The 25,325-nt window shown below is 43.6% G+C and overlaps 1 protein-coding gene across 1 annotated transcript; it reads right to left on the bottom strand.

Moving 5' to 3' along the window:
• Positions 1-7,683: 7,683 nt before the first annotated feature.
• Positions 7,684-8,585, bottom strand: MAGEF1 (MAGE family member F1; the record flags this gene model as incomplete). Its single annotated transcript, XM_084232712.1, is given in 7 exon segments — positions 7,684-8,262; positions 8,264-8,331; positions 8,334-8,357; positions 8,360-8,491; positions 8,494-8,526; positions 8,529-8,558; positions 8,561-8,585. Coding segments are annotated over 7 exon segments (891 nt in total).
• Between the last annotated feature and the right edge of the window lie 16,740 nt (positions 8,586-25,325).

Below are 25,325 nucleotides of genomic sequence, written 5' to 3'. Positions count from 1 at the left end.
TGGTGTTAGCCAGAACGTTGCATTTAAAGCCAGAAGCTGGGCTTCCCCTGGTGGCACAGCGGTTGAGTGCTGGGCTGCGAGGCTGCCCGCAGCCTCTGCAGCGACGGTTTGTTCCCTGGCCACCGGTGAGGGTCCCACAAAAAAAAAAAAAAAAAAAAAAAGCGCCAGAAGCTCCTCTGTAAAGTGGAGAGAGGAAGGCTGCTGAATATGGAATCCCATAAACTGGCCTATTTGAGCCTTGACTAAGACCTGCTCAGTGTTCTTCTAGCTCAGTGTGTCGTCTGTAGTTTTGTTTTCAGTGCCCATAAAGAATCTTGACCACCCTACCCCTCTGTGGACACCTGCAACAACTTAGAGCTTCCTTTCCTAGTTCCATGATGTTGTGCCATGCTGCTCCCTTCTGAGACCGTCATCTTATCCCCCAGATCACTTGTAGAAGTAAATGCAGAAGATGGCCCTGTGTGATCAGGACGAAGTGTCTGTGTAACCTGCATGGAGCTCAGAGAGCCTTGCTTTCTCCCACATAGCAAGAAGAGAGAGGAGGCAATTTCTTGCTCTCCTTGCTCTAGACTCTCTTGAGGATCAAGTCCATGGTTTGGGCTGTGTCCTCTAAAAGGATGACTCAGAGCTTCTCCTTCCAGCCTCAGTGTCCTTTCTCTGTTCGTGTCTAAGTGTCCCCCCAACGTCCAGCTAAGCCACTGAGACTCCAGTTGCCCGAAGCCATATCCTCTTTCTTGACCCCGAGCCAGCTCCACCAACATCTAGCTGTTTGGATGAACAGTTCCAAGGTTCTTGCAATCACTGCAGCTTTAAAGTACTTGGTTTAACTGAGCCCATCCTCTACGCCAGAGCCACATGCTTGGGGCCAAGGCCTTTGCATGGGGTGGAGGGCAGAGAGTGGCACGGAGTGGGGGTGGGAAGTGAGATAAGGTATCTGGTCTTTGGGAAAGGCAGTCACACGGAGGTGCTCACTTTCAGGGTCATGGGAACATAGGGATGGCAACCCAGAGTGGCTGCCTCTTTAAATTTTGTATCAGGGCCTCCCTGGGTGGTGCAGTGGTTGAGTGCTGCTGGGTTGCTAAGCTGCCTGCAGCCTCTGCAGAGCCGGTTTGATCCCAGGCTGCCAGGCGAGAATCCCACATGGCGCGCAGACCTCTCCTGCCGCCCGCTGCTCCCCTCAGCAGTGTACTTCGGTCCTTCTGCCTGCTCTGCTCCCCACTCTGGCTCTGGTGAGTTCTCTCGCCCTCCCGCGCTTCTGACTGTACCCAGTGCTTGTATAAATAAATAAATAAATCTTTAAAAAAAAAAAAATAAAGTACTTGGTTTATACTTCATATGAACCCCTTTTCATTTCCCACAGCTAATGAGTTATCACATCATTTCAAGTTATTCTCTCAACCAGTCCTCTCCCACTTCCACTACGGCTGCCATATTCCCCCCCTCAGGCCCTCATCAACTCCTATTTGGACCATATTGGCAGGGTCTCCCAGTTGGCCTCCCTGCCTTTGGGAGGCCCCTCAACCAGCAGCCCACCTTCTGAAAGCACCACCATGCACTCACTCTCCCTCAGCCACTGCATCCCCCCACCCCTGCTTTCTCTAGCTACGGAACTTTCTCCTTCTCCACTGACTCTGCTCCAGTCTACTTGTCCACTCATGGTTCCCAGGACACCGTGCCCATTCCTGCTACCTTATCTCTGCTGGAGTTACTTCCCTCACGGATCCTTTCCCCACTTTCAGTGTTTTACCTAAATTCCTAGCATTACGAACACTATGCAACATCCCTGGCTGAACTGTACCCTAAGGTTTTGAAACATGATAGGAGACTATGGAAAAAGTGGAGGAGAGGGAGCTGGAGTTGCTCACCGTTTGCTAGAGGTAGAGGATTTAGTTTACCTTTAGGGTGGACTTCTGCTTTGTTTGGGGAAAATAACACAAACCTAAAACTGTTGTCACTAAGGGCCTGAACGCTCATGTTCACTGTTCTGGTTCAGCAGCAGAAATTGCCATGCTTTGGAGACAGCGAGTGCCTTTTTTTCCTCCCTTCTCCCCTAAGATTTGCAGAGAGGAGTTGGGAAGAGAGTGAGCCTGGACTGGTCCCTGTGGGGGTGACTATTAGCAGCTGAAGTATGAGAGTTGCTTGTAAGAGATTTCAAGCAGACTTCCTGGGGGGCTGGAGAGACCCTGGCACTGTTCCTTGGGGGCTCTGGTGACTTGTCTTGATGCACAGCTGGTGAGATGGGCGCTCTGTCCCTCTGCACAGAGCCAGCATCCCCCCTGGAACCCTGGGGGCCACAGAGGAGGCAGCAGCCTAGGATGCCGGGGACCCCACAGAAGTATCTCCAGCAGAGGATACTTTCATGGGCTCCACACCCCACCTGGTGATGCTGTGGGCAGATAGGTTTGGGACATCATTTGAGCTGCCCCAATGGGAACTCCCAGAAATATTTGAGGGAAGTGTTGCCTGGAATGGGGCTTGGCGCATTGTAACTCATTGTTAAAATAGCAAGAAATCATTTATCCCCGAGGCAGGTGGAAAGGAAACACTCTAGAGAGAGATGTAAAACTGTTCTACTCTGTTAACCATGTTGCCTCTGGGTGCAGGAGTAGTAGAGATTTCATTTTCTTCTTTATATTTTTATGGAACTTTCCAAATTTTCCACCATAAGCATTTGTAATTAGAAAAACAAAAGCTATGAAAAAAGAATATTATTTCGTTCCTTTCCCTTCTGGGCCCAGCGGAAGCCTCCTCAGTGCCTAAGGCCTGTGTGGTTTCTTCCCCTGCTGAACTCCTTTGCTAATTCTGGGTGCAAGGTCCTTGTTTAGTCACTGTTTGAGGCGCATGTGCCAGATCCACAGGCTCCTTCCTCTCCAGATCCTCCTCCCCTCACTCAGCTTGTGAGAGAAATTTCTCAGAACCTGTCTGACCTTCTCCCACCCTGGATCTTCTTACTTGCTGTTCCATCTGAATGCAGCTTCTCTTCCCTAGTTCCCTCAGAGTTTGTGGGGTCCCTACCAAATGCCACTTCTCAGTGAGGCTTCCCCTGACCAGGCTATTTAAAATTGCACACTCCCACCATCCCTTCCCCATTTTCTGCTTCATTTTTTCCTGTCAAGTAGATCACCATCTGACAGGTTATGTGTTACACATAACCTAGCTCCTTACTCTAGCAAGTAAGCTCAGTGAGGGCAAGACCCCTTTCCATTTTCTTCCCTGCTGTCAGCTCACCATCTAGTATGTATGCCTCAAATGTACACAAGATGCTTAGTAAATATTTGCTGAATGGGTAAATACATTTTATAATCAAAACAGCACGTTCCAGGTGCTGTGGCAGGTGCTTAGTAATTCTCTCATTCAGTCTTCAGTGCGTTGAGGTAGGAAGCATTTACTCTCTTTAAAAGATGAGGAAACAAAAGCTCAGAGAGGTTGGGTAACTCAGTTGAAGTCACTCTTGATCAGATGGTGGAATGGGATTGGAATGCAGGTCCATCTGCTCCAGAAGCCAAGGGCTTTCTATTTTCGAGGTCTCCTCTGTCCTCATGGTTAGGTAACATGACTGCCTTTGGCTGTGCTCGACACCCAGCGATTTTCAGGCTGAGTCTGCTCCTTTCTGGCACCGATTTCCCCCCAGCACAGGCCTCAGAGCTGCAGCTCAGAGGCATCATTCCTCAAAATCAGGCTTGTCTGCTAACATGGGTCCCTTCTTGTGACAAATGGCCCATGAAATTACAACCAGAGAGGCCAGCTTGGCCCTGCCCTCTTCACTGCCTCTGCTCACTAGCCTGGGTTCTCTGGGTTATGGTATGAATGAAGAGGATGAGCGCTTTTCTTTCTTCCTCTCTTAGTCCCATTTTTCCCAAAGGAGACTGGTTGCCCTCTGAGAACCTTCTGAAGAACAGCAGGGTGAAATACCAGCCAGAACCCAGATTTAGGTTAAAGTTTTGGATCTGCTGCTCACTAACAAAGTCATGAGCTTGGGCAAGTCATTTAACTTGTGTGTTGACAGGATGGGAGGAATTATTCTTTCCTGGTGGTTTCACTATAGAATCATAATGTTGGCAAATGTAGAAGCTGCCTCATGGGGCTGTGGTGCAGATGCATGAACCAATGTGGTTATCAGACTTAGCATCATGCCTGACACATAAGGCTTAAGAAATGCTGGCTGTGATTGTTGGGCATGGCTGGCTTGGGGACCGGGCAGGGTCTGCGATCAGCTCGTAGGATGGGGTGTGAGTTGTGTATTGTAGCTCAGCACTATTCTAATCACCCACCCGCTTTCCTAGAGCTTCAGTCCTCAGAGTTTGGAATTCCTTGTTCAAGGTCACATAGTCACGACTTTTCAAAGGCCTTGATTAGGACACTTTTCAGAATACCTAACCTCCTTAGTGGGTACACTATGTTTCCGCTGGAGGTAATTGTTGCCGTCACTGCTGCGCTGTACAATTTGAGGAATAATTTGCACAAGCATCAATTGCCACCATGACCAAGGCAAGAAGCATAATTATTTCAAGTGGAAACCGTGATTGAGACTGTGAATTGAGGCCTGATTTGGAGGGGCTGCAAATGAGCTGCCACCTCCAGAGCACTATGTGCCTGCTAGATGCTGGGGTTATAATCAACCTGAACCTGTTTCCAAACACCCCTTCTCCGAGTTCCAGTGGGTCAAAAATCCCTATGCTGGTGAGTGTCAAGAGTGCCGCAAGGTTGGGGGCCTCCCCTGGTGGCTCAGTGGTTGAGCGCTGGGCTGCGAGGCTGCCCACAGCCTCTGAGGCTCCGGTTCGTTCCCTGGCCGCTGGCAAGGGTCCCACCAAAAAAAAAAAAAAAAAAAAAAAAAAGAGTGTCACAAGGGCTGTGACTGAACTGAGACCTTCCTGTTGTCCAAGATATAATTCATTTTCAACAGAATTTCCTTCACTGCCTTTGCTTTCTAGTTGGAGGATAATTAGTATGATTTGGAGTCATCCATCTGTCCCCACTCTCCCAACAGTACCTGCCCCTCCAATCCCTGCTCTCTCCACTCATACAGTTTCACCCAGGAAGATCTAGTTCTGTTTGTGCCTGAAGGGGAAAGAGACGGAAGAGCTAGGCCTTCCTTCTCCCTCATGAGTGACCCCGAGTCACAGGGAATTCACCTCCTGCCCTCACCATGGCCACTGTCTGTTCTACATATGGGCCCAGAAGCACACTTGCAGCACTTCTTAGAAGCTGATGATGGCATCTGTGACATGGGAGGTCTTTCATCCTGAGGCAAGGGTAAGAGTCCTGCCAGCCCTCTGTACCATCTGGGAACAACGCTGGGAATCACATTTGTGGGTCCACAAATGCTATTTGATAGTTCCATGGAATGAAAAACTAAATTTGAGGCTTAGTGAAGAGGACAGACTAAAGAAGACAGGAAACACGGCCTCTAAGGACAAAACATACTGAGTTTGAGAACATACTCTGAGAACACTGGGACAGTAGACAGAGCTGGGGCCGATGTTCACAGATAATACTCCAACTAATTTTAGTCTCATGACTTACTCTTTTGCAGGCCAGTGTCTTGTCATATTTACCTTGGCTACATAACCCTGGTTTGTATCTACAGCGAGACAGCAGTTTTTTGAAGCAAGAACGAGTCTGGAGACAGATGACCCAAGTCTGGAAGGAGTCCCAAGAAGAAGGAAATATAAAATAATGAAGTTACTGGCTTTTCACTCAATCAGACTTCAGTTCCATCACACACTTTATAGTGTTTTTTGTATGTGTGAAACCTTTATAGTGTCTCTGTTTGTTATACAAATCATTAAAACATATAAAGCATTAACTGGCTCATCTTAGGTATTAAATAAATGGCAACTAGAGATAATTACACACATACATTGCTTGTTTTTGAAGCTGTGATAACTAAAATTATACACAATATACTTGAAGCCAGGAATGGGGAGAAACGCGTAGAATGAAATACACTGGATTGGGGGCAAGGGGCTTGGATTCTAGTCTGGGTGCTGTCCTGTGCTACCTGGTGACCTTATGCAAATCACCAAGTAATCAGGCACACTGTTGACCTCTCAGGAGTTGAGAAATTGTTATTGTTTCTAGAAGGTAAAGAAAACCTTCCCATTTTAATCTTTGGACTCCCACAAAGTCCAGGGCATGTAGTGGGCACCCAATATACTTGTTTAATTATAAACTGTTCAGAAGTCATATTTTAAGTTCCTAGTATACTTTTTGTCCGTAAGTTTACAGCTTTTGGTTGCAATCTAATTTGTTGGATCCCTGTGTCCTAAAGTACTTGTATTCCATGCTAACCTTAACATACTTAGGAATGTTACTTGGACACAAATGAAAGTAGGAAAAAGCCGCCAGTAAAGAGAGGAGAAAGCAGCCCTTCTGAACATGGCAGGAAGAGGGAAGTTTCCCTACACCCATCTCTGGTGTGGTGATCGCTCTTCTAGGTTTCCTATTGTTCAATGTACCCACACTCCAGGATTCGTTTCCAGAAAGAAGGTGGCAGGCATTGCAGAGGCCCACACTGCTTATGTAGCTGACTCTTCATGGGTACTTAAGAATGTAAGGGATGCCTTATAAGTCTGCTCCCAAATGAGAGGTGGCAGGTAGAAACATGGGCCTCCTGGTGCTAGGAGAGAGATCTTGAAGTGGAACACTCTGGTGTTAGGTGACACCATATGTATTCTCCACCCACACTACACACTGCTCCTGACAGTATTTGGTTTCTGCAGCCTTTGGTAGAAGAAAGAACCTTGAAGAGATTGAGAGACAGAAGATGGAGAGGACCAATATGTTTACTAATAGTGACCATCACTGTCTGTGCACTGTTATAAATTGTCCTGGGGTAAGAGCACTGGCAATGGTGGGGTATAGTTCAGATCTGCCTTGTATAAAATCTTCTCCCAAGTTATTGAGGAGCATCTGTCATTATAAACAGTCATTTGTAATACCATTTTCTTCCAACTTCTTCCTCCTCTTCCGCTCCTCCCTGCCCAACCCAGCTTTTCCCCCTTTCTAAAAAGTAACCCCAGGAAAGCCTAACTGAATTGCCCCAGTTGCGACAGATGTCTCTCTGTAGCCTTCGAGTGGCTGCACTGTAATTTTTGGTTTATTTATTTACTGTCCAGTTCCAAAAAGCAGTACTTTTATCTTGCTCAATTTTCCCAAATAGTGTATCACGCCAAAAGATGATTAAGTGTACCAAGGTGTACTTCTAATTTTTGGGTTTTTATTTTTCTCTAGATACCATAGTTAAGAGGTACATGTCAGACTTTTTTCTGAATTCAAATACACTTAGGACAAAAAGTGTTGGGGGCGTAGACATCCAATCAGCTATTTTTTTTTTCCTGGTACCAGATCATCATACTGCTGAATTCTTTTAAATAAAGTATTGCACTACAATGCTGCATAATTTGTTCAAAGATTGGAGGAAAAAATGCGAAGTTTTCCAATCCATTTTACAAAACCAGCAAAACTACAACAAAAAAGTACACCACTCTCATTTATAAACATCAATTTAACAGTATATACATTAAATATAACAAATGTAACAAGACACAAAACCTAAATCCTAGCTACACAAATACAATTTCTACTGAATAATCACTCTTCTCTCACCTATAGAACACGACTCAAGACAGTAGCTTCCATATTTCCCCCACACCTCACCCCACGCTAATTTTCCACTAGCCTTCACCAGGGGTGGATGTCTGCCCTAGCGCTGGCCCTGGCCCTAGCCTCAGCTCTGGCCCTGTCGGTCTCCTCTGCCAGGGCCTCACGGTACTGTGCTGGCCACTGCTCCGGGTCTTTCTTATGGAGCTTAGTCACAAACCCCGGGATTTTCATCTTGCTGGTCTCCAGGTTGCTTCGGGGACCCCAAAAGAATTCACACTTCGGTGGACTAGTGTAAGGCACCTGCCCGCAACTGAGGTATCGCTGCTGCACGAACTCTTCCATAAGCCTCTTCGGGTACCCAAAGAGGAAGTGATACTTTGAGGGATGCAACCCCAACCCACGCAGCATCTCCCAGACCTGTGCTTCCCTGGCGCTATCACCTTTCATGCAGATAAGGCCCAAGATCATCATTAAAATACCCAATCTGGGACCATCTCCTCCCAGAGCCTCCTCCTCTTCCTCAAGAGGTTTTAATTTGTTGATCAGGATGTAAGTGTGGTGCTTGCGGCCAAGCTGCATCAGCTCGAAACCAGAAACATGCCGCAGACGTTCTGCGGCCCTAGCGACGATCTCCGGGGACAGATTCTTCAAGTCTCCGAACTATCTCGGAGCGAGTAACGGGGCTCTTCTTGTCCTTCACCAGCAGGCACTGCACCAACTCGGGCCCGTCCTAGGGCGACGGGGACACCCCAGCGCAGTGCTAAGGCTCTGGCCGCCGAGGCACCTTTCCGGGCGACTACCGGCTCTGCAGACCCCTCCTCCCTCACGGCGCCAAGGTCCTCTTGGGGGCTGTCCTGCAAAAGGAGGCTCGGGGCCTCCTCCTGGAGGCAGTCAGGGCCTGGGGCTCACCGTCTTGACCGCATCCTTCTCCCCCTCGGCCTGCGGGATGGGGTGACCCCGCTCTCGCGATTCTGCAACATGTTTTCCACCAAGCAGGTGCAGCGCGCGTACACAGCCCAGGGGGTGCGAAATGCTGCGCAAATCCCAGTGTCGGGGGTGCACAGCGGCTGGGGCGGCGGAAGAACAACTAGGGTTGGTGACCGAGGGGGCTTTGAGGCTGCGGCGCGGCACCGCACAGGGCTCGGGACGCGCCGCGCATCCTCAGTGCGCGCCAAGCGCCGGCTTCTCCAGCCACTTCCGGCCAAATGGACCAAGATGGCGGCGGCGGGGGGGCCGCGCGAAGTCCCGCCCTTTCCGCTCCCTGTGGGGTCGGGCTGCGTCTCGGCTGATCCGCAAGTAAGGTCTCCGAGGAGCTGTGTGGTCTGTGCTGCTTTGGGGGTCGAAAGCACGAAGTGCGGGTGAACGGGGCTTATCCAAGGCACGCGGAGTAGGTGTGGTTCAGTGTGAAGGATGAAGTAGGGATGGAGTTCTAACCACATCCTTTGGGCAGGTGCTTGCTGAGTGTCTGTCCAGGCTTTTAGTGGTTCACTGTGGATCAAGTGTAGAGTACAGGGGATTGAACATTGGAAGATAACGACCGCTGGTCAGTTAGTGAGGAGTCTTGAACAGGATGCTAGGGAGACTGAAGTTTATTCTGAACTTGATGGGAAAACACTATAGGGGGATTTAAGCAAGGGAGCGGCTGGACCAGATCTGTATCTTTACAGTCTCTCTGGTGGCGATGGATTGGGCTGACCAAAAGCTGGGAATCCAGTTTGCAGTATTTTTATAGTGCAGAATCGAAACTGAGACTTGGCCTGACTTGTTCATTGGTGTATCCTTAGTCCATACAACAGTGCCTGGCAAGGAGAGAGGCAAATACAGTAAATTGGGGTGATGAGAGTATAAGTATAACAGATTATATAGAGGTGAAAGGAAAAATGATAAAAGATGGATTGTGGAAGTACAGGTGGCAGGACTACTGACTGGAGGAAAGAAGAGCCTTTTTTTTTTTTTTTAACCTAATCAACTTTCCATTAGTTTTTTTCTTTTTATGTACTCTTCTCTTTTATTCCACTTCTTGCCTTTTTCTCTCCTTTCCTTTCTTCTAAAATACCGTCCTCATTTCCATCTCTCCAAATCCTATCCACTGTTCAGGGCTCAGCTTAAAGATCATCCTTACCAATGCTTCCTTAGTCTCCTTGAAAGTTATTTACTGCCATCTCTGAATCACAATAGCAATTTAAGCCTAGACTAAGCACTTTTCAAGTTTGTTTAATTCTCATTAAGCTAAGTACTATTATCATCATTGCCATTTTATAGATATGTCTTTCCTATGGTATTTGCTGTTGACTAAGTATGTAATGTTAGGCAAGTTAACTAAACTTCCAGCCCTGCAGTTTCATTACTGGTAAAATGGGTATAATAGTATTCACAGCATTGTGGAGATTATGTGAAATAATGCACATAATGCAGTGCTTGGCATGGGTTGAGTGTTCAATAAATGTTAGCTATTTATTGCATACTTTTATGTGCTTATACTATGCTAAGCACATACATGTAAAGCTCATCTGTTTCTCCTAATAGTCCTGCTAGATAACTAGTACTATTATCCCCATTTTACAAGTGTGGTAACATACAAAGAGGTTAAGTAATTTCCCGAACATCACATGACTGAGATTTGAACCACATAGCTTAACTCCAGAACTCATGATCTTAACCACTATATTAATAGATGTTAATTATTATTTTTATTGACCATAGTCTACTTTGTATTATAATTATTTTTGTGTGTATCTTATTACCACCCCAAACCAAACATCCTAAAGCTAGGGCTATTAACTATTTTGAAGCGCCCCTTAGAGTTGACACTCAATAAATGATGGAAGGCTTTATTTTTTTCCATGGAAAATAACATTTATTTTAAGTAAATAACACTTTTCTAGATCTAACCACAAATTTATTTAAAAACATTTCTGAAAATATATACCCATCGATACTATATGAAATACAGGAACTGAAGTGTGTAAATGAAACAGGAGGATGTTTATTATAGTCTAGCTTGAGGCTACTACTAGTTTCTATTGAGCCAAACATTTTATGTACAATATAATTTAGTTCTCATAAATCCCTATTAGGAAGGTATTATTATCCTCATTTTACAAATGCGAAAACAATCACAGAGAGGTTAAATCACCTGTCCCAGACTATCCATCTGTTAAATGCTAGACCAGAAATAAGAACCTAGATCTGTCTGTTCTGTAGACTGTTCTCATGACCACCACACTACACCGCCTGGTTATCTGTCTCTCCTGAAGGTAGAGAGAACCCCTTCTATCTACAAGGACAGTGCTACAGTTAAAATAGTCCACTTACATATTTTTCTCTCTTCAAGAATTGCAGAGGAAATATATATGCATGAAAAGGGGCAGTAACAAGCTATGTGTTGAATGGAAACAGTTTTGAGGGACAAATTAGCAGTAAAATGACTGAATTTATAAAAACTGGATGAATGACATAACAGTATTCATCCAAAAAAACAAAACAAAACAAAGCAAAAAGTTTCTGATACATTACAGCATGGATAAATCTGGCAGACATTAATTTGAGAAGAAGAAAGATACAAAAGATTAAGCACATTATGATTTCATTTAATCTGATATTCGAGGCAGATTAAACAAATCTGTGGTGATAGAATTTAGAACAGTGGAGGCTCGGAGTGGGATTGACCAGAAAGGGATGTGCAGGAACTTTTTTTGGGGGGGAGTGATGGAAATGTTCTATATTTTGATTTGGTTATAAGCATACATTTGTTAATACTTATAAAACAATAACCCTAATTGTGGGTTCCTAGGAGCTGGCTACAAGCTGGCCACTCATGGGCAACTGTGACCTATTTGCTATCTAAAATCATAGCAAAGCAGAGAATTCGTTGACTACCTTCGGAGTATAGCGCATATGACGAAGCAGGCCCAGGGATGCCCAGACCGCTGTTGACCTGATTATGTAACTAAGTCCACGGTGGTCTCAGGATAACTCTATCTGTGATAACTTCAAATACTTTGCTGACACAATGTCTCTTGACACATATACGGTCATATCCCCTTTCCTGTCCATCGTAAAACTTTGTCCCCCATTCCTATCCCACCCTCTGGACTTTATACCTCATACCATTGTTGCATGATCAGCTTTTACTAGACTGAATGATTTCAATAAATGGCACAAGAACTTGTGCTAAAGTAGCAAAGTCTTGTCTTGCAAACCTGCTCCTAGGCTGCTGTGTCCCTCATGGAGTTCCCAGGGCAAAATGACAACAAAGTTCCTAATGTCTGTGCATTTCACAGTATATAAATTATACCTCAAAAATTATAAAAATGAAAAAGATTTTGAAAATAATTGAATGAATGGCCTGTAGGCACTGGAGTTGGTAGAGGGTATGAAAGATGAATGGAACTTTGCTTTATTACTGCCATCCTTGGGTGCTACAATGTTATATATTAGAAGGGACCTAGACAAACATTTTTCTAATTTTGATTGTGCCTGCCTTAAACTGGACAGGCAGACTTTTAAAATAATCCTTACCTAAGCTATTAGAAGGGAAGAAATGTCTGTCTCTTTGGCTGGGGTGGGGGACAGTGAAACAAATACTTTGAAGACTATTATTAGATTGAAATCTTCTGTGGCAGGATCCTTTGTAGTCTGGAATCTGAAAGACCACAGTGCTTAGCAAGTTTAGGATCTGGAAAAGGATAAGGGAATTATACTGAAAAGCAGAATTGCAGAATTAATTACTTTGGAAATTTCCAGCATTCTGTGGGTGTAGAAAAGATGTGTCCTAAAACAAAGCTCTGAACTAGGTCAGGAGATCCGAGTTCTCGTGTTGCTCCTCAATCACTTGCTCATGACCTTGGACAGGACATTTAACCTTTCCCGGCCACTGTTTCCTCATCTTTAGGCCTGACAGCCCTTGCTTTGCCCCTCCCCACAGAGTTATTTTAAGGTTCAAGTAAGAATATAAACATAAATATACTTTTAAAGTGTGTGCTCTGCCACTAAGAAACAAGTATAAAATGTTATAGACTTTTTTTTTTATTTAAAGAGAAGTAGAAAAATCTTAGTAATGAGTGTTACTGGCCTCTTGTGCAGACATTTTGGAATGAGCTAACACATTCCTGCTTGAAAAAAAGTCTGGCCAAAAAAGATTAAATAAAGAAATGTCAAATCTTGACACTCACTCTAAGGCCAGTGAATGCTTTGGTGGGGAGCCAGGGTTATCTTGTCAGATTCCTTTTAAACTTGGCGATAGAGTCCTCCAAACTCTTGAGTGCTTCTTCACACAGACACTGAGCAACATATCACCCCAATCTGAGTGGACCCTAAACTGCCTCGGTGCTTGTGTTGCCCCTATTTATCCTGACAGTCTTGACAGCCATGCAGCTGATCTGCTCAGAGAAGGAATTAGGACAAGCTTTGTCCAGTATCCCTGGGCCAGGGGGCAAAATGGAGCCCAATTTTGTCACAGCAGAAAGACCAGAGCGTCAGGCCTGGGGTTTTTGAATGGGAGGCTGGGATTGAGGCAGGATGACCAGGCGAATGATTCGATTTGACTTGGGTAATGAAAATTGTTTGTTACTGTTTGAAGAGCAATTGTGTAAGCAACAGTACTTCTGTGTTTGGCTGCCTGTGACCCACCAGTGTCTGTAACACAACACCAAATGCAGAGGAGGAGCAGACCCTGGCTAAGGGGGGAGGGGAGGGCACAGGGCCCCCACGTTTCTCCCTCCTTCACTGTCCCACCCCCTCTCTAAACCTCGAAGGAGAGTTGGCGAGAAGGCATTTGCCACCTGGACACAATGAGGCCCAGTGCGAGGGGCAGGCGCGAGGCTGGCCAGGAGCCAGGGCCCTGGTCTGAATGGCCGTCGCCAAGGGACTGCCAGCAGCCCATCTCTATCCCAGAGAGGCTGGGCCAGGGCCTTGGTGGGGGCCCCTCAACCCCCACCTCCAAAGCCCAACTCACGCCATTTGCTGGCCGTGATCAGAATGCGAGGGATGCAGGGGTTTTGAGCAGCTGAAGAGAGCCGTTTCCCCTCCGCTTCGCCAGTTCATTTGGATTAGAGCAGGCTCTCCGGAGTCCCTTTGTTGGCTGCTTGTTATTCTGCATGCACCGAGCACTGTGCATTCATCTTTATTAGTTCTAATTGCTTCCCTATTCTAATGGGATCTTGATATTCCCATACAATTGAAAGGAAATGTATTCATTAAAATAATTCTTCTCCTAACTGCCGCTTCAAGCTGCTCCTCTAAGTGACATTGTCTCTCTAGCCACAGCCTGCTGAGGCCTCTTAGTGAGACTGTAGTCAAAAGCCAACTTTGGGCAGCAAACTTTCCTTGCAGGAGTTTCCAGACACTGAAGAGAGGGCGCTTTTTAAATCGGTTCACACACTGAAGTTGGAGGCCAGCTGGTGTAATTGGGGGTGCTGCTCGGGGCGGTTGGGGGGAGAAGGGCTTGCCTCCAGCTCTGCCTCCCACAACAATGACCCCTTTCTGCTCGTGGACGGGCTAATTTAGAGAGGGCTTTTTCCCCTGTCATCTGTGTGGAACTTTTTGTTTATGCCACAAGCAGTTACTAGGTGTGTTCTAAGTGCAAGGCGCTGAGTAAGGTGCTGTGGGAAGTGTGAAGACGGAGCTGTAGTCTCAAGGTGTTTATGGTCTCCGTGGGTGGCTCCCAACTCTGAGTCCCAGTAGTTAGGCTGGAGAGGAAAGGCCGGGAAGGCACTCAGTATTCACAAAGCTTGGTAGGATAGAGAACTTAGAAACGCAGGCACTATTTCATAAATATGTTTGATTTAATAACCAAAATCTTTCAAGCCACGGGATCTTAGGGGGTAATACTAGAAGCTTCTTTGAGACATTGGGAACCACTGATCTATCTAGGGGAAATAAGTCATTATGAAAAAAGAACAAGTAAATGTATGCTCTTCACATGAGTGTTGTAAGAAAGTGCTGCAGAAGTGGAGTGATGGAAGGGAGCATGTGCCGGACACTACGCTCTTGCCTGAATCTTAGTTAGCCCCTACAACAGCCCTAGAGAGAAACAGTCATTTCCCTTATGTAAAATGGGATCTTAATGATGTTAGGTAATTTGCCCAATGTTAGGATTTGAACACGGGCCTTCTGATCCCAAAGCACCGGCTCTTTTCCAGTCGTTGTGCTGCCTCTCACAACGTATCTGTCAGGGGCCATCAGAGAAAGTTTAATGTGAAAGGTGGTGTTTGAACCCCCTTGAGGCCTTTAGGGAGGGTAGGTTGTCAGCAGGTAGAGAGTAGGGTCCACTGGAAGGAAGAGTCTGCACAAACACACAGGGGCCAGGAAGAAGGTGGCCTATCAGGAAATGACAGGACTCCGGGTCCAGGGAGAAGTAGGAGAAAAGCAGAAAGGTTTTGAGGGCCAAATTGTAAAGCACCTTGCCTGTCAGGAGTTCAGATTTGATGCTGTAGGTATTTTTCCGTGGAGGATACGTGAGCCTCCAGAAATATACAGTATTTCTTTCAGGAGCATCAATTTTCCTTGAGGTGAATAATATTAAACCTCTTCACATTAAAAGAAATTCATATATATCATGGAATAGAATGCAAAATTCTCATGAATTTTTAAGAGAAAACAGAAGACTTCAAAGAGAACTTGGGTGTGCTGGCAGGAGCTTCAGGCTATGATTTCCCCTGGGGAAGTGAAGGCATTTCTTTTGTCTGCTGGTTTTAGCGGGAAAGTTGAGAAGTTCTGATTTTGGATAACATGTTTTGATCCCAGGGATAAAATAACTAGGTCTATTTCAAGAAGGGTGGCAGGGGTTTGGAAGATAGGTTGGCCAGGGCAGGGACTGGGGACTGGAGACCAGTTGAGTCTATTATAATAACTCAGGGGATGTGAAAGGCCGAGGAAGCACTTGGGCCTCACAGCCCAGCTCATTGCCCTCGCCTTTTTGGAGGGGATCACTTAAGATGCCCCACCCTGAATCTGGTCCTTTTTTTTAAGGGGCTCAGAGGTTAGACTAGGATAGCGGGGGAGGCTATAGCAGAAACAGCCAAAAGGGGGGGTGGGGAGGTTTCTGGACCAGAAATGGGGTTCCTCACAGAACATTTGTGGCCTGACCTTGTTACACACCACACTTGCACTTCTGCTTCCACCAAGTGCCTTCTAGCTCTGCACGTTTACTAACTTACCTGCTGGAAGGCAAATGGATGGCCTGATGATGGGGGATATAGTGGTGAAGGGGAGGGAGAATGTCCTGCAGTCCCATACTTAACTTGCGAATAGTACCTTTGTACCCAGCATGATGGCTGACACCCCGTGGTTGAGAAAGACTCAAAGGAGGAACAGGCCTCTCAGCTTAGGACCAAGTTTTACTTATCATCAGCATGTGGAGAGAGCCCTTCTAAGTTAACCAGACTCTCCTTTTGGAATGGGTGACTTCTCTTAGGTTAGAATTTGGCCCTTAAATCATCATTTTAGAAAGCATTGCAAATACCTTAGTGCTTTTTCCTGTTGTAGAAGGAATTGTTTATTGTAGAGCACGGAGAAAATTTTGACCCTCAGAAAGAAAATAACAAAAAACAATTCTACCACCCAGTGGTAACCACAGTTAACAAATACCTTGGTGAGTATCCTCCCCCTGTTTTTCTAAGCATATCCATTTTTATGTTTTGTATATACTGTTTTGTATACAAATAATATGTCTTTCTTCACATACTGTGAATCTTTCACACTGATATTTTTATATAATGTAATTATTTGTGATTGAAAGTATCCCACAGACCCCATGCCACTTTTAATGCCTATTACATATCTAGATTGTTGCTAGCTTTGCATTATTAAATACAATGTGATGACCCCCCCCCCCACCCGTGGCGCAGTGGTTGAGAGCTGGGCTGCAAAGCTGCCCATAAATACAATGTGATGAACTTACTTGTGGCTAAACCTTTCACAGGGCAATATTACAAACCATTCCTTTTATATTATACAAATAGTCATTTCATTACAGAAAAGTTGAGGTTCAGAAAAGAAAAAAATTAAGCACCTGTAATCCTAACATCCAGAAAATGACTATTTACCTTTCAGAGCCTATCGTTAGAGATTTTAGTCTGTGTATTTGTTTATAGCTATACACAAATACTTGTATCAAATAAAAAAAAATTTTTTATTAAAATGACACTATTTGCCAACCTACTTTTCCTATTAATAAATGATGATCATTAAACAATGATATTATCATTTTGTTACTTTCTAATAATACATCATATAAGTATACAAATATTTATTATTATTTGTATATTTCCTAGAGCATAGAACACTATTCTTTTTCTTATTTATTTCAGGAGTTCTTTAAGTATTAAAGATATTAAATTCTTTGATGTTAAAAATATGTCTCTTGCATTATTTTTACTGGAACCTTGTATAAAGTAAGTTTTTTGTCTTGTAATTATAGAACTAAAACATGGTCAATGTACAAAAATTAGAAACTATAGACAAAAAGAAAAATAATTAAAATTAAGTAACCACACATCCCCCAAACTAGAGATAACCACTACTAATATTTTAAAATGTGTCATTTTTGATTTTCCTATTTCCCTATATTTACATGCATATATGTATGCATATACACATATACACACCTATACACACACATAAGAATATAACTATGTAGATAAGATTTAAAAAACAAATTGAGATTATTCTATATATATATTTCTGTGACCTACTTTATGTACTAGATTCATTTTGAAAATCTTTTTTTTTTTTTGGTGGGGACCCTTGCTGGTGGCCGGGGATCGAACAGGCGCTGCAGAGGCTGCGGGCAGCCGCACAACCCAGCGCTCAACCGCTGCGCCACCAGGGGAGGCCCATTTGGAAAATCTTTCATGTCAACACAAATGAATCTGCACTGTTATTATTCAATTAATTTTGTTTTAAAAAAGCAATACTTTTATAGTTCAAAAATCAAAGCAATGTAAAAATGTATACAATGGTAATTGTTTCCACTCATACCCTCTTTCACCTGTTTTTCTCTTTTCTCCTCCTATACATCACTGCTTTTAATATCCACAGTTACAGTTTGAAAATACAAGCAAATGCAATTTTATGTGCTCCATGCTTTCTTACACAGAAGTTAGTACACTATGTACATTAGTAGGCACCTTGTTTGTTTTTGAAAACTTAGTATTTTATAGTGGAGAATTTTTCATTATCAACACATAAAGCGCTTCCTGGTATATCATGGTGTGAATGGATTGTGTATAACCAATTCCATGCAATCGGATATTGGAGTTATTTTCAGTTTTTACTATTGTGAGCAATGCTATAATATATTCATATGTCATTTCTGTATTGTGCAGATATATTTGCAGGAATAATTCTGAGTGTAGGATTGATGGGTCAAGGGGTAAATACATTAGTAACATTAGTAGAAAATACAAAATTGCCCTTCTAGGGATGTACTATTTTGTGTTCCTACCAGCAAAGTAGAAGGATGCCTCTTTCCCTACAACTTCACCAATGCAATGCATTGGATATCTGTGAATATGAGAAGTGAAAAATGAGTTTATCATTGCAACTATAATTTATACTCTTTAATATTGAATACTTTTTCCTATGCTTAAAAGTTATTGGTATTTTTTTCTGAGAACAGCTACTTTTGGTTTTTTTGGTCTCCTTGATTTATAAAAACAAATTATATATGTAGAGTGATTGATTGACCCTTTGTGATGTGAGTTGTGATTTTTTTTCCAGTTAGGTCATTTTTGTTTTAGTTTTTGACTTCTCTTATGGTACCTTTGCCATGTAGGAGGTTTAAGATTTTTATGTAGATGTGTTTATCAGTCTTTCATTTCATGACTTCTGGATTTTGAATCAGTTAGGGAGGTCTTCAGTAATCCAAGATTATAAAGAAGTTCTGCTATTCTGGTAATTTTATGGTTTTATTTTGTGCATTTCAAGTCTATAAGGCAAAGATAAACTTTTAATAAATGGTATATAAGTGAAAAAAGATAGGAACCAGACCAATATTTTATACAGAAGACCAGGATAAATTTCAAACTACTTTATTCAACTAGTTTATTTTATAGTAAACTCTCATAAATTTGATTATGTTTCTAAACTTCATTCCATTGGCCTTTATGTCTACAGAGCCTCACCTTTTGGTAACTCTGTAATGTTGCTTCCTAATTATATAGCATAAATTATTTGACTAGTTCATATTTGTAAAACAATGTAAATTGTTGTGTAGATCTAGGTTATTTCTATTATCTTTCATTATTCTAAAAAGTGCCTCAGTGAATAAAATCTTTACACACATTTTATGTGTATGTGTAGTGCGGATCTCTGCTTTCCTTTGGATAATGTGTAATTATCCACGTATGTGGAATCACTGGGTCAAAAGGTATGTGCTTTCTCAGGCTCTTTTCATATATATTGCCAAAATGCCTTCCAGAAAGACTGTACCAATTTACACTCCCTCCAACAATGTATGAGTGTTGATTTCTCCTTACCCATGCCAACTCTCAGTATTATCATTCTTTTTAATCATTGCCAATCTGATCAGGAGAAAAAAAAAAAGGAAAGAAAGAAAGAAAAAGGTCTCTTCATTGCTGTTTTAATTTGCCTTTCTTTGAATGCTGGTGAGGTTGATATTTTTTCAATTTATGGTGGTTTTTGATGTACAGAAGTTTTTAATTTTTTATGTAGTCAAATCTATCAATCTTTTCCTCTATGGTTTCTGCTTTTGTTGACATGTTTAGAAAGTCCTTCCCCATCCTAAAATTATAAATATTCACTTATATTTTCTTCTAGTACCTTTATGGTTTTATTTCCATCTTTATCCATCTGGAATTCATTTTGATGAAGGGTGTGAGCTGGGAAATAATGTGTATTATTTATTTATTTCCCAAATGGATACCCTGTTCTTTCATCACCATTAAGAAACATATATATATATATATATATATATATATATGTAAAAAATATATATGCTTGTGTGTGTGTGTGTAACTGTTCCTAAAATATCTTGGAGCAGCTTGATGCTGAAGGAAGTCCAGTTCTAGACTTTGGATTGTCATTAGAAATATCAATTATTCTATTAAGCAGGCAGATATGGCCCTTTTGAACATGTGTGGGTTCTGAGTCAAACCTACCGACATTTGACAATGAAAGCCCAGTGTTGCAGCTCAACTCTTGTGCAACTTTTCAGTGAGCTAGTGATCCTCCCTGAGTCCTGGTTTTTCAATCTGTAAAATGGGCTAATATTTATCCTATAGGACTGTGATGAGAATTAAATGAGGTAATGTTTGTAGCAATTGTCAACCTATGCCTTATATATTATGGACAGTCAGTGTATATCACTTGCCCTTCATACTGCAACCCTATCCCCCACCCCCTCCCCCATTTAGTGAGTCCCTCAGGCCCTTGCTCTAAATAGGATATGCTGGAGAGGGAGTTGTTGAGTGCTGTGTTTGCTTTTTATAGGTTTTCTATCTTTACACTTGTGATCAGACTCTCATTTGTTATGTCTTGCTGCTTTTAGAGTCTTTTCATTAGCAGCCTTTCTCTCCCTTTCTAAATGTGCTGCTTTTAATCTTACACCAGCTAGGAAACCAGACAACTGGATTGTTAGAAGTGTATATAAATTAAGAGTAACTGGGATCTGAACGAGGGCCTGAGGGCCTCTCCTGTTGGATAATGTAGAGGTTCTCAACACTGGCTGCACATTAGAATCACCTGGGGGAGCTTTTAAAGCATATCCAAGCCTGGGTCCTACCCCAGACCAATTAAAGCAGGATCTCTGGCAGTGGGGCCCAGGCCTGGGTGTGTTTAAAAGCTCCACAGGTGATTCCAACACGCATGAAGTACTGAGAGCCATGGGTTGAATGTGCTGGCTTTGTGAGATCTGTATTCACACTCAGTGGTCTTCCTGTCTGGTTCTGTCCTGAGATGAGTTCTAGGTTGGGGAGATCACTCTATGGACTAAAAAGGTCAGATGGTAGAGATGCCAGGATGTTCAAAAGGTTGCTGTACTTGCTAAAAAGAGTGGCTTCAACTCTCAGGTCTCTGTTGTCCTGAAGGTCACATTCCTCTAGATATTTGGAAATGATGCTGGCAGTTTATTTTCAAAAGTCAGAGCCATCCCAGTGCCCTTCCAGAAGCACTTCCTCCTGCTTCTTGGGATCATCATGGCTTTGACGCCTCAGGAGAGTGGGAGGTGATGAGAAGCAAACCTTGAGAAAATACCTTTTGTTTTTATTTCTATTTTATTTGTATACTTATCCACTTTTTCTCTTGGCCACTTCCCTGTGCCCCAAAACACATGTAGGTGGTACATGTTCAGAATTCTTGGTTCCCAGCTGCAGTGTATCTGTTCTGTGCTTGGATGAAGTCAGTCTCCCAGAGTTAGGGTCGCTCCCACCAAGTGGCGGTGGGCTCATTTTGTCTGCTGGCAAAAAAGGTACAGATGTGCCCTATATAGTCCGTAGGATGGGTCCCAGTATTAATTCTCTTTGCTACAAAATCAGCTTCTCATTCTCAAGTTTTCATAGCCAGACTTAAGCTTGTGGGCTTAAGTCTTCTTGGTATCTCACCTGGATCATATAAAACCCAGGCCTTCCTAGTTCCATTAGACTCTGTGGGAAAAGTTACCACATTTCCTACTGCATTAAAACCAACTCCTCCAAGCTTAGCAATGAAGGGAGACTCTCTGTGGAGAGAGTCGACTGGAATTTTCCCTTGGGATTTCTCACTCATCACTGCACTAGTCAGTGTCCCCACCCTCCAACACACACACAGGGCAACAGAGACCAGGCTGGATCCTTCAAGCCAGCCTCTACCACAAGTTGGGGATAACAAAAGAGAAATAAACAAAGTAACATGACTCCATATAATCTAGTTTACAAGATAGGGCTTGATCATGAGGACTCAGGCCTACTTTACCCGACTGAGGGGGCTGCCCCTGTGGCCAGTACCATCGTAGAGCCCTGGCCCCAGGGCAGAAACCTGAGTAGCTGAATACAACTTGAAAGTTGAGATGCATCCTCCAAAAGAATGAAGCCTAGGAGATGAGAGTTGCCCTTCTGTCTGGTGCCACCATCTGTATTCCTGTCTGAGGAGCTGCTCCTTCCTGAGGTCATTGAAATGTTTGTTCCTTTGTGTGGGAAATAAGATCTCGGATTCAAGTAAGGTTTTGTTGATCATGAAGGCTGTGTACAGGAAGGAATGGGGTGGGCACTTACCTGCTCACCTCAAAACCTTGACTGGTCTTGCTAGAAATGTGGTTTATAGCCACAAGACAATGGTTTTTCTTTAGATATGTTCAACTGAGAAGCAAAATGTCACAACATTGTGAAATACACTGTGGTGTTGGCTTACAGTGGAGCCATAGGTGAGCAAACCAAGGGTTATTTGTAGAGTGTAGATATGCTTTTCAATGAGATCCCAGTAGTTGTCTTGGGGAGAAAAACACAAGAGTCTATCAGTTTGCTGAGACTTTTTCCTCTGCCTGGGAGTCTGCAAGACATAGCTCTACCTATTCTGAGCTAATTTCTTCTACATACTTTTTAGGAGATTTTGCCCCCTATGTGTGGGGAAATGGCTTTACCCTACAGCCCCAGCCAAACAAGAACACAGCAGAACATGACAAAACACCGGAGGCAGAGTAGTGTTGATAGATTTCCCAAATGCTGTCTGGTGACTGTGTTCCTGGAGATTGTATGGCTATCATCCCGAATTCCTTATCAGTTGAATAACCCCATAAACAACAGCCCACTGATCCTCAGTGGAGTCAGTGCTGCCCCCTAGAGGCATTTTTATGTTTGTTCCATTGGTGGGGAGGGCACCTGACTTTCTGCTTTAGGAGAGGCTGTTTTGTCCAAGGAAGATATGTCCTGCACTTCATGTGACTTTTACATGACCCACCAGACATTCAGACAGGAAGAAAATCTCTGTGGTTTTAGACATTGTCTTGGGCTAGATGCTTAACTCCATTTTATATATAAACTCGTAGTAATTTTTGCATAGTTTTAATGACTGCTACCTTGTTTTAAATTGAGAGACTATTATATTTTACTTTATCTGGAGTTGTTCATAATTCAGAATACCACAATGTCATAGCAAAACATTCATGGTGTTTTGAGTTGCCAAAAGAGCACACCCCTATCCATTTGCACTCATACATATCACTAGGAATATATAGTACTTATTTAGCCTTGTTTCAGAACATCAGCTATAAAGAAGTAATTATGATGTTCCAGTGAATATTATTTTTTCTCTTAGATTCAAACATTATATTATTATTCATTATAAGTAGATACATTCATACTACATCTTCTAGTTTAGTTATGCTTGAATGTGTAGATTAACATGTATATTATTTTCTAAATTATTTTCTTTTAGTTCTTTATCTTATAGTCAGGGTGATATATTGATTTTTAAAAATTATATGTGTAGGTTGGTTATATTATCATACATTTCATTTCTGAATAATAAAGGTGGTCTTATAAATAAAATATTTGATGTAAGAGGGCAACATTGGGTCTGATAGGATTGGCATCCACTGCTTTACACAGTCTCATGGGGGATGTCTTGTATCATCTAATTTTTACAATAGCTCTATGAGTTATGTCCTATTCTGACCACCATTTTGCACAGGAGGGAACTGAGTCACAGACACACAGTAACTTACTCTAGGTCACATATCTAGAAAAGGCAGGAGCCAGGATTTGGGAGTCTGCTCCCTTAAGCAGTTCACTATTCTGCCTTCCTCCTGCAAGTTTGCCACATCTCTCAGATTTGCTCAGGTGTCTGTGGCTTTTTTACCTGAAAGTAGAAAAGACACTGTCTACTGCTGGACCTTTTACAGGGCCCAGCAAGGACTCAGACTGGAAGAAAAAAGTGGCTTTTCCTTTTGGATAGAATTTCAATTGAGTAAATCAAAGGGAGGTGTTTTGCACAGAGCAGACCCCTAATAAACTGTGTTGAATGAAAGAGTGAATGAATGAATGACTTGGTAGTGTTTGGGGGAGAGTGGTGCTGGGTCCTATGGACCAGCCCTTGGAATTTTCATAATTTATTTCAGTAAATTGGTGTGAGTATCCTGGGGGTTGCCACCAGGTTCTCAGGAACCCCAGCTCCAGGATGGGTACTTCCATTGTCTCCCCAGGGACTAAGGGGAGTGGGCCACTCACTTTCCTCAGGAAGCACAACTGTTGAAACAGGAACTGGTACTTCTTCACTCTTACCTCATGCTCTCTGACGTGGGCCCAGGCCCTGGAGGTGGGGGTGTGCTTTAAATAACAGCCATTTTTCCAGTTCTTCTTTGTGAGATCTAACCACTCTGTGCCCTGGCCCTGGGGACATGGCCTCTGGCATTAGGCACCTGCAAAGGGATCCTGCATTGTGTTTTCCTGAAGGCCTTTGGCAGGGTCTTATACTGAGTTAGGTTTCTCCTCCATTCTGCAAGTGTTTTCAGAGGGCTTGCTTTGTGTCAGATACTGGGGTACAGGGGTGAGCAACAGTACTGGGTTCCTACCTCCAGAGACTCAGAGAACTGGCTTTTGAAACACATTGTGGAAAGAGTGTGACAATGGGATACAGAGACTCTGGGAACATAAGGGAGGGGCTGCAACCCAGACTGGGACAAGAGAGGAGCCTTCCTGGAAGAGGTGATGCCTGCTCTTAGTCCCAAGGAAAGGCTATGAGTTAGCAAAGACAAAGGGTGACTGTGTTAGTCAGGGTCCCAACAGGGACAACAACCACCACCTAAGTAATAATAATTCAAGGAGAGTTAATGCACAAAGGTGCTATTTGCGTAGGCGTGGGCTGGGGGAGAGGGAACACTGAGGTCACAGAAACCCAGGGCCAGTGGCAGCAGAGCTGTTACTACCCATAGGCCAGAAGAAGTGGGGAGGGGGCTGCCGTGCTCTGGAAAGAGTATAGCACAGGCCACCTTGATAGAGGGAGGGACCTTCTTTCTGCGCCGCTCAGCCTGCTATGACCTTATAGGGAGGAAATAAATACCCTAGCCTCCAATCTCTGTTGGTGCTCCCCATTTGCCAAACCTGCCCGGAGCCAGAGGGCAATACAACTTGTTTATATAATCCATAGGGGCAACCTGCAGGACTAAGCAGGATAGAGAGTGGGTCTGGAGAGGTGAGCAGATCGGTTGGGCACTCAGGTTGGGAGAAGGCATTCCCAAGTAGGGGAGAACTGTTTTGGAAGGCCCGGAGGTGTGGGCGTGCATACATTCTTCATGACTGGGGTGTGGAGCGAGCAGGGGGTGCATGCTGCCCATTGAGAAAGGCTTTGCATGCCTTTCTGGGGAACATGAGAATGTTTCCTAAAGGCGAGGGGAGCCACTGGAGGGTTCTAGGCAGGCTATGACATGATTCGATTTGTGTTTTACAAAGGTCACTCTAGCTCTGGTGTACAGGTGATCCGGAGGTGTTGTTTCAGACTAGAGATGGTGAGGCAGTGGAGGAAAAAAGAAGTGGAAGAAATTGAGAATTTTTAGGAAGTAGACTCCAACTGTGGTGAAGGATTGGACGTGGAGGATGAGGGAGAGGGAGGTGTCAAGGGAAATACCCTGGTTTTTGATTTGAAGCTCCAGCAGGGGAAGACGTAGTTGTTCCTCATTAGCAGGACCTTGTGCTTTCAAGGGCTCTTTGGAGTTTCCTACTCATGCCACGGTAGACTCACTTCAGCTGTTCTAAGAGCAAACCTGACTAGAGGAGAAGCCACTTTTTGCA

This window comes from Talpa europaea, assembly GCF_964194135.1.
Source record: "Talpa europaea genome assembly, chromosome: 4".
NCBI lineage: Eukaryota > Metazoa > Chordata > Mammalia > Eulipotyphla > Talpidae > Talpa > Talpa europaea.
This window is presented reverse-complemented; position numbering and strand designations above follow the sequence as displayed.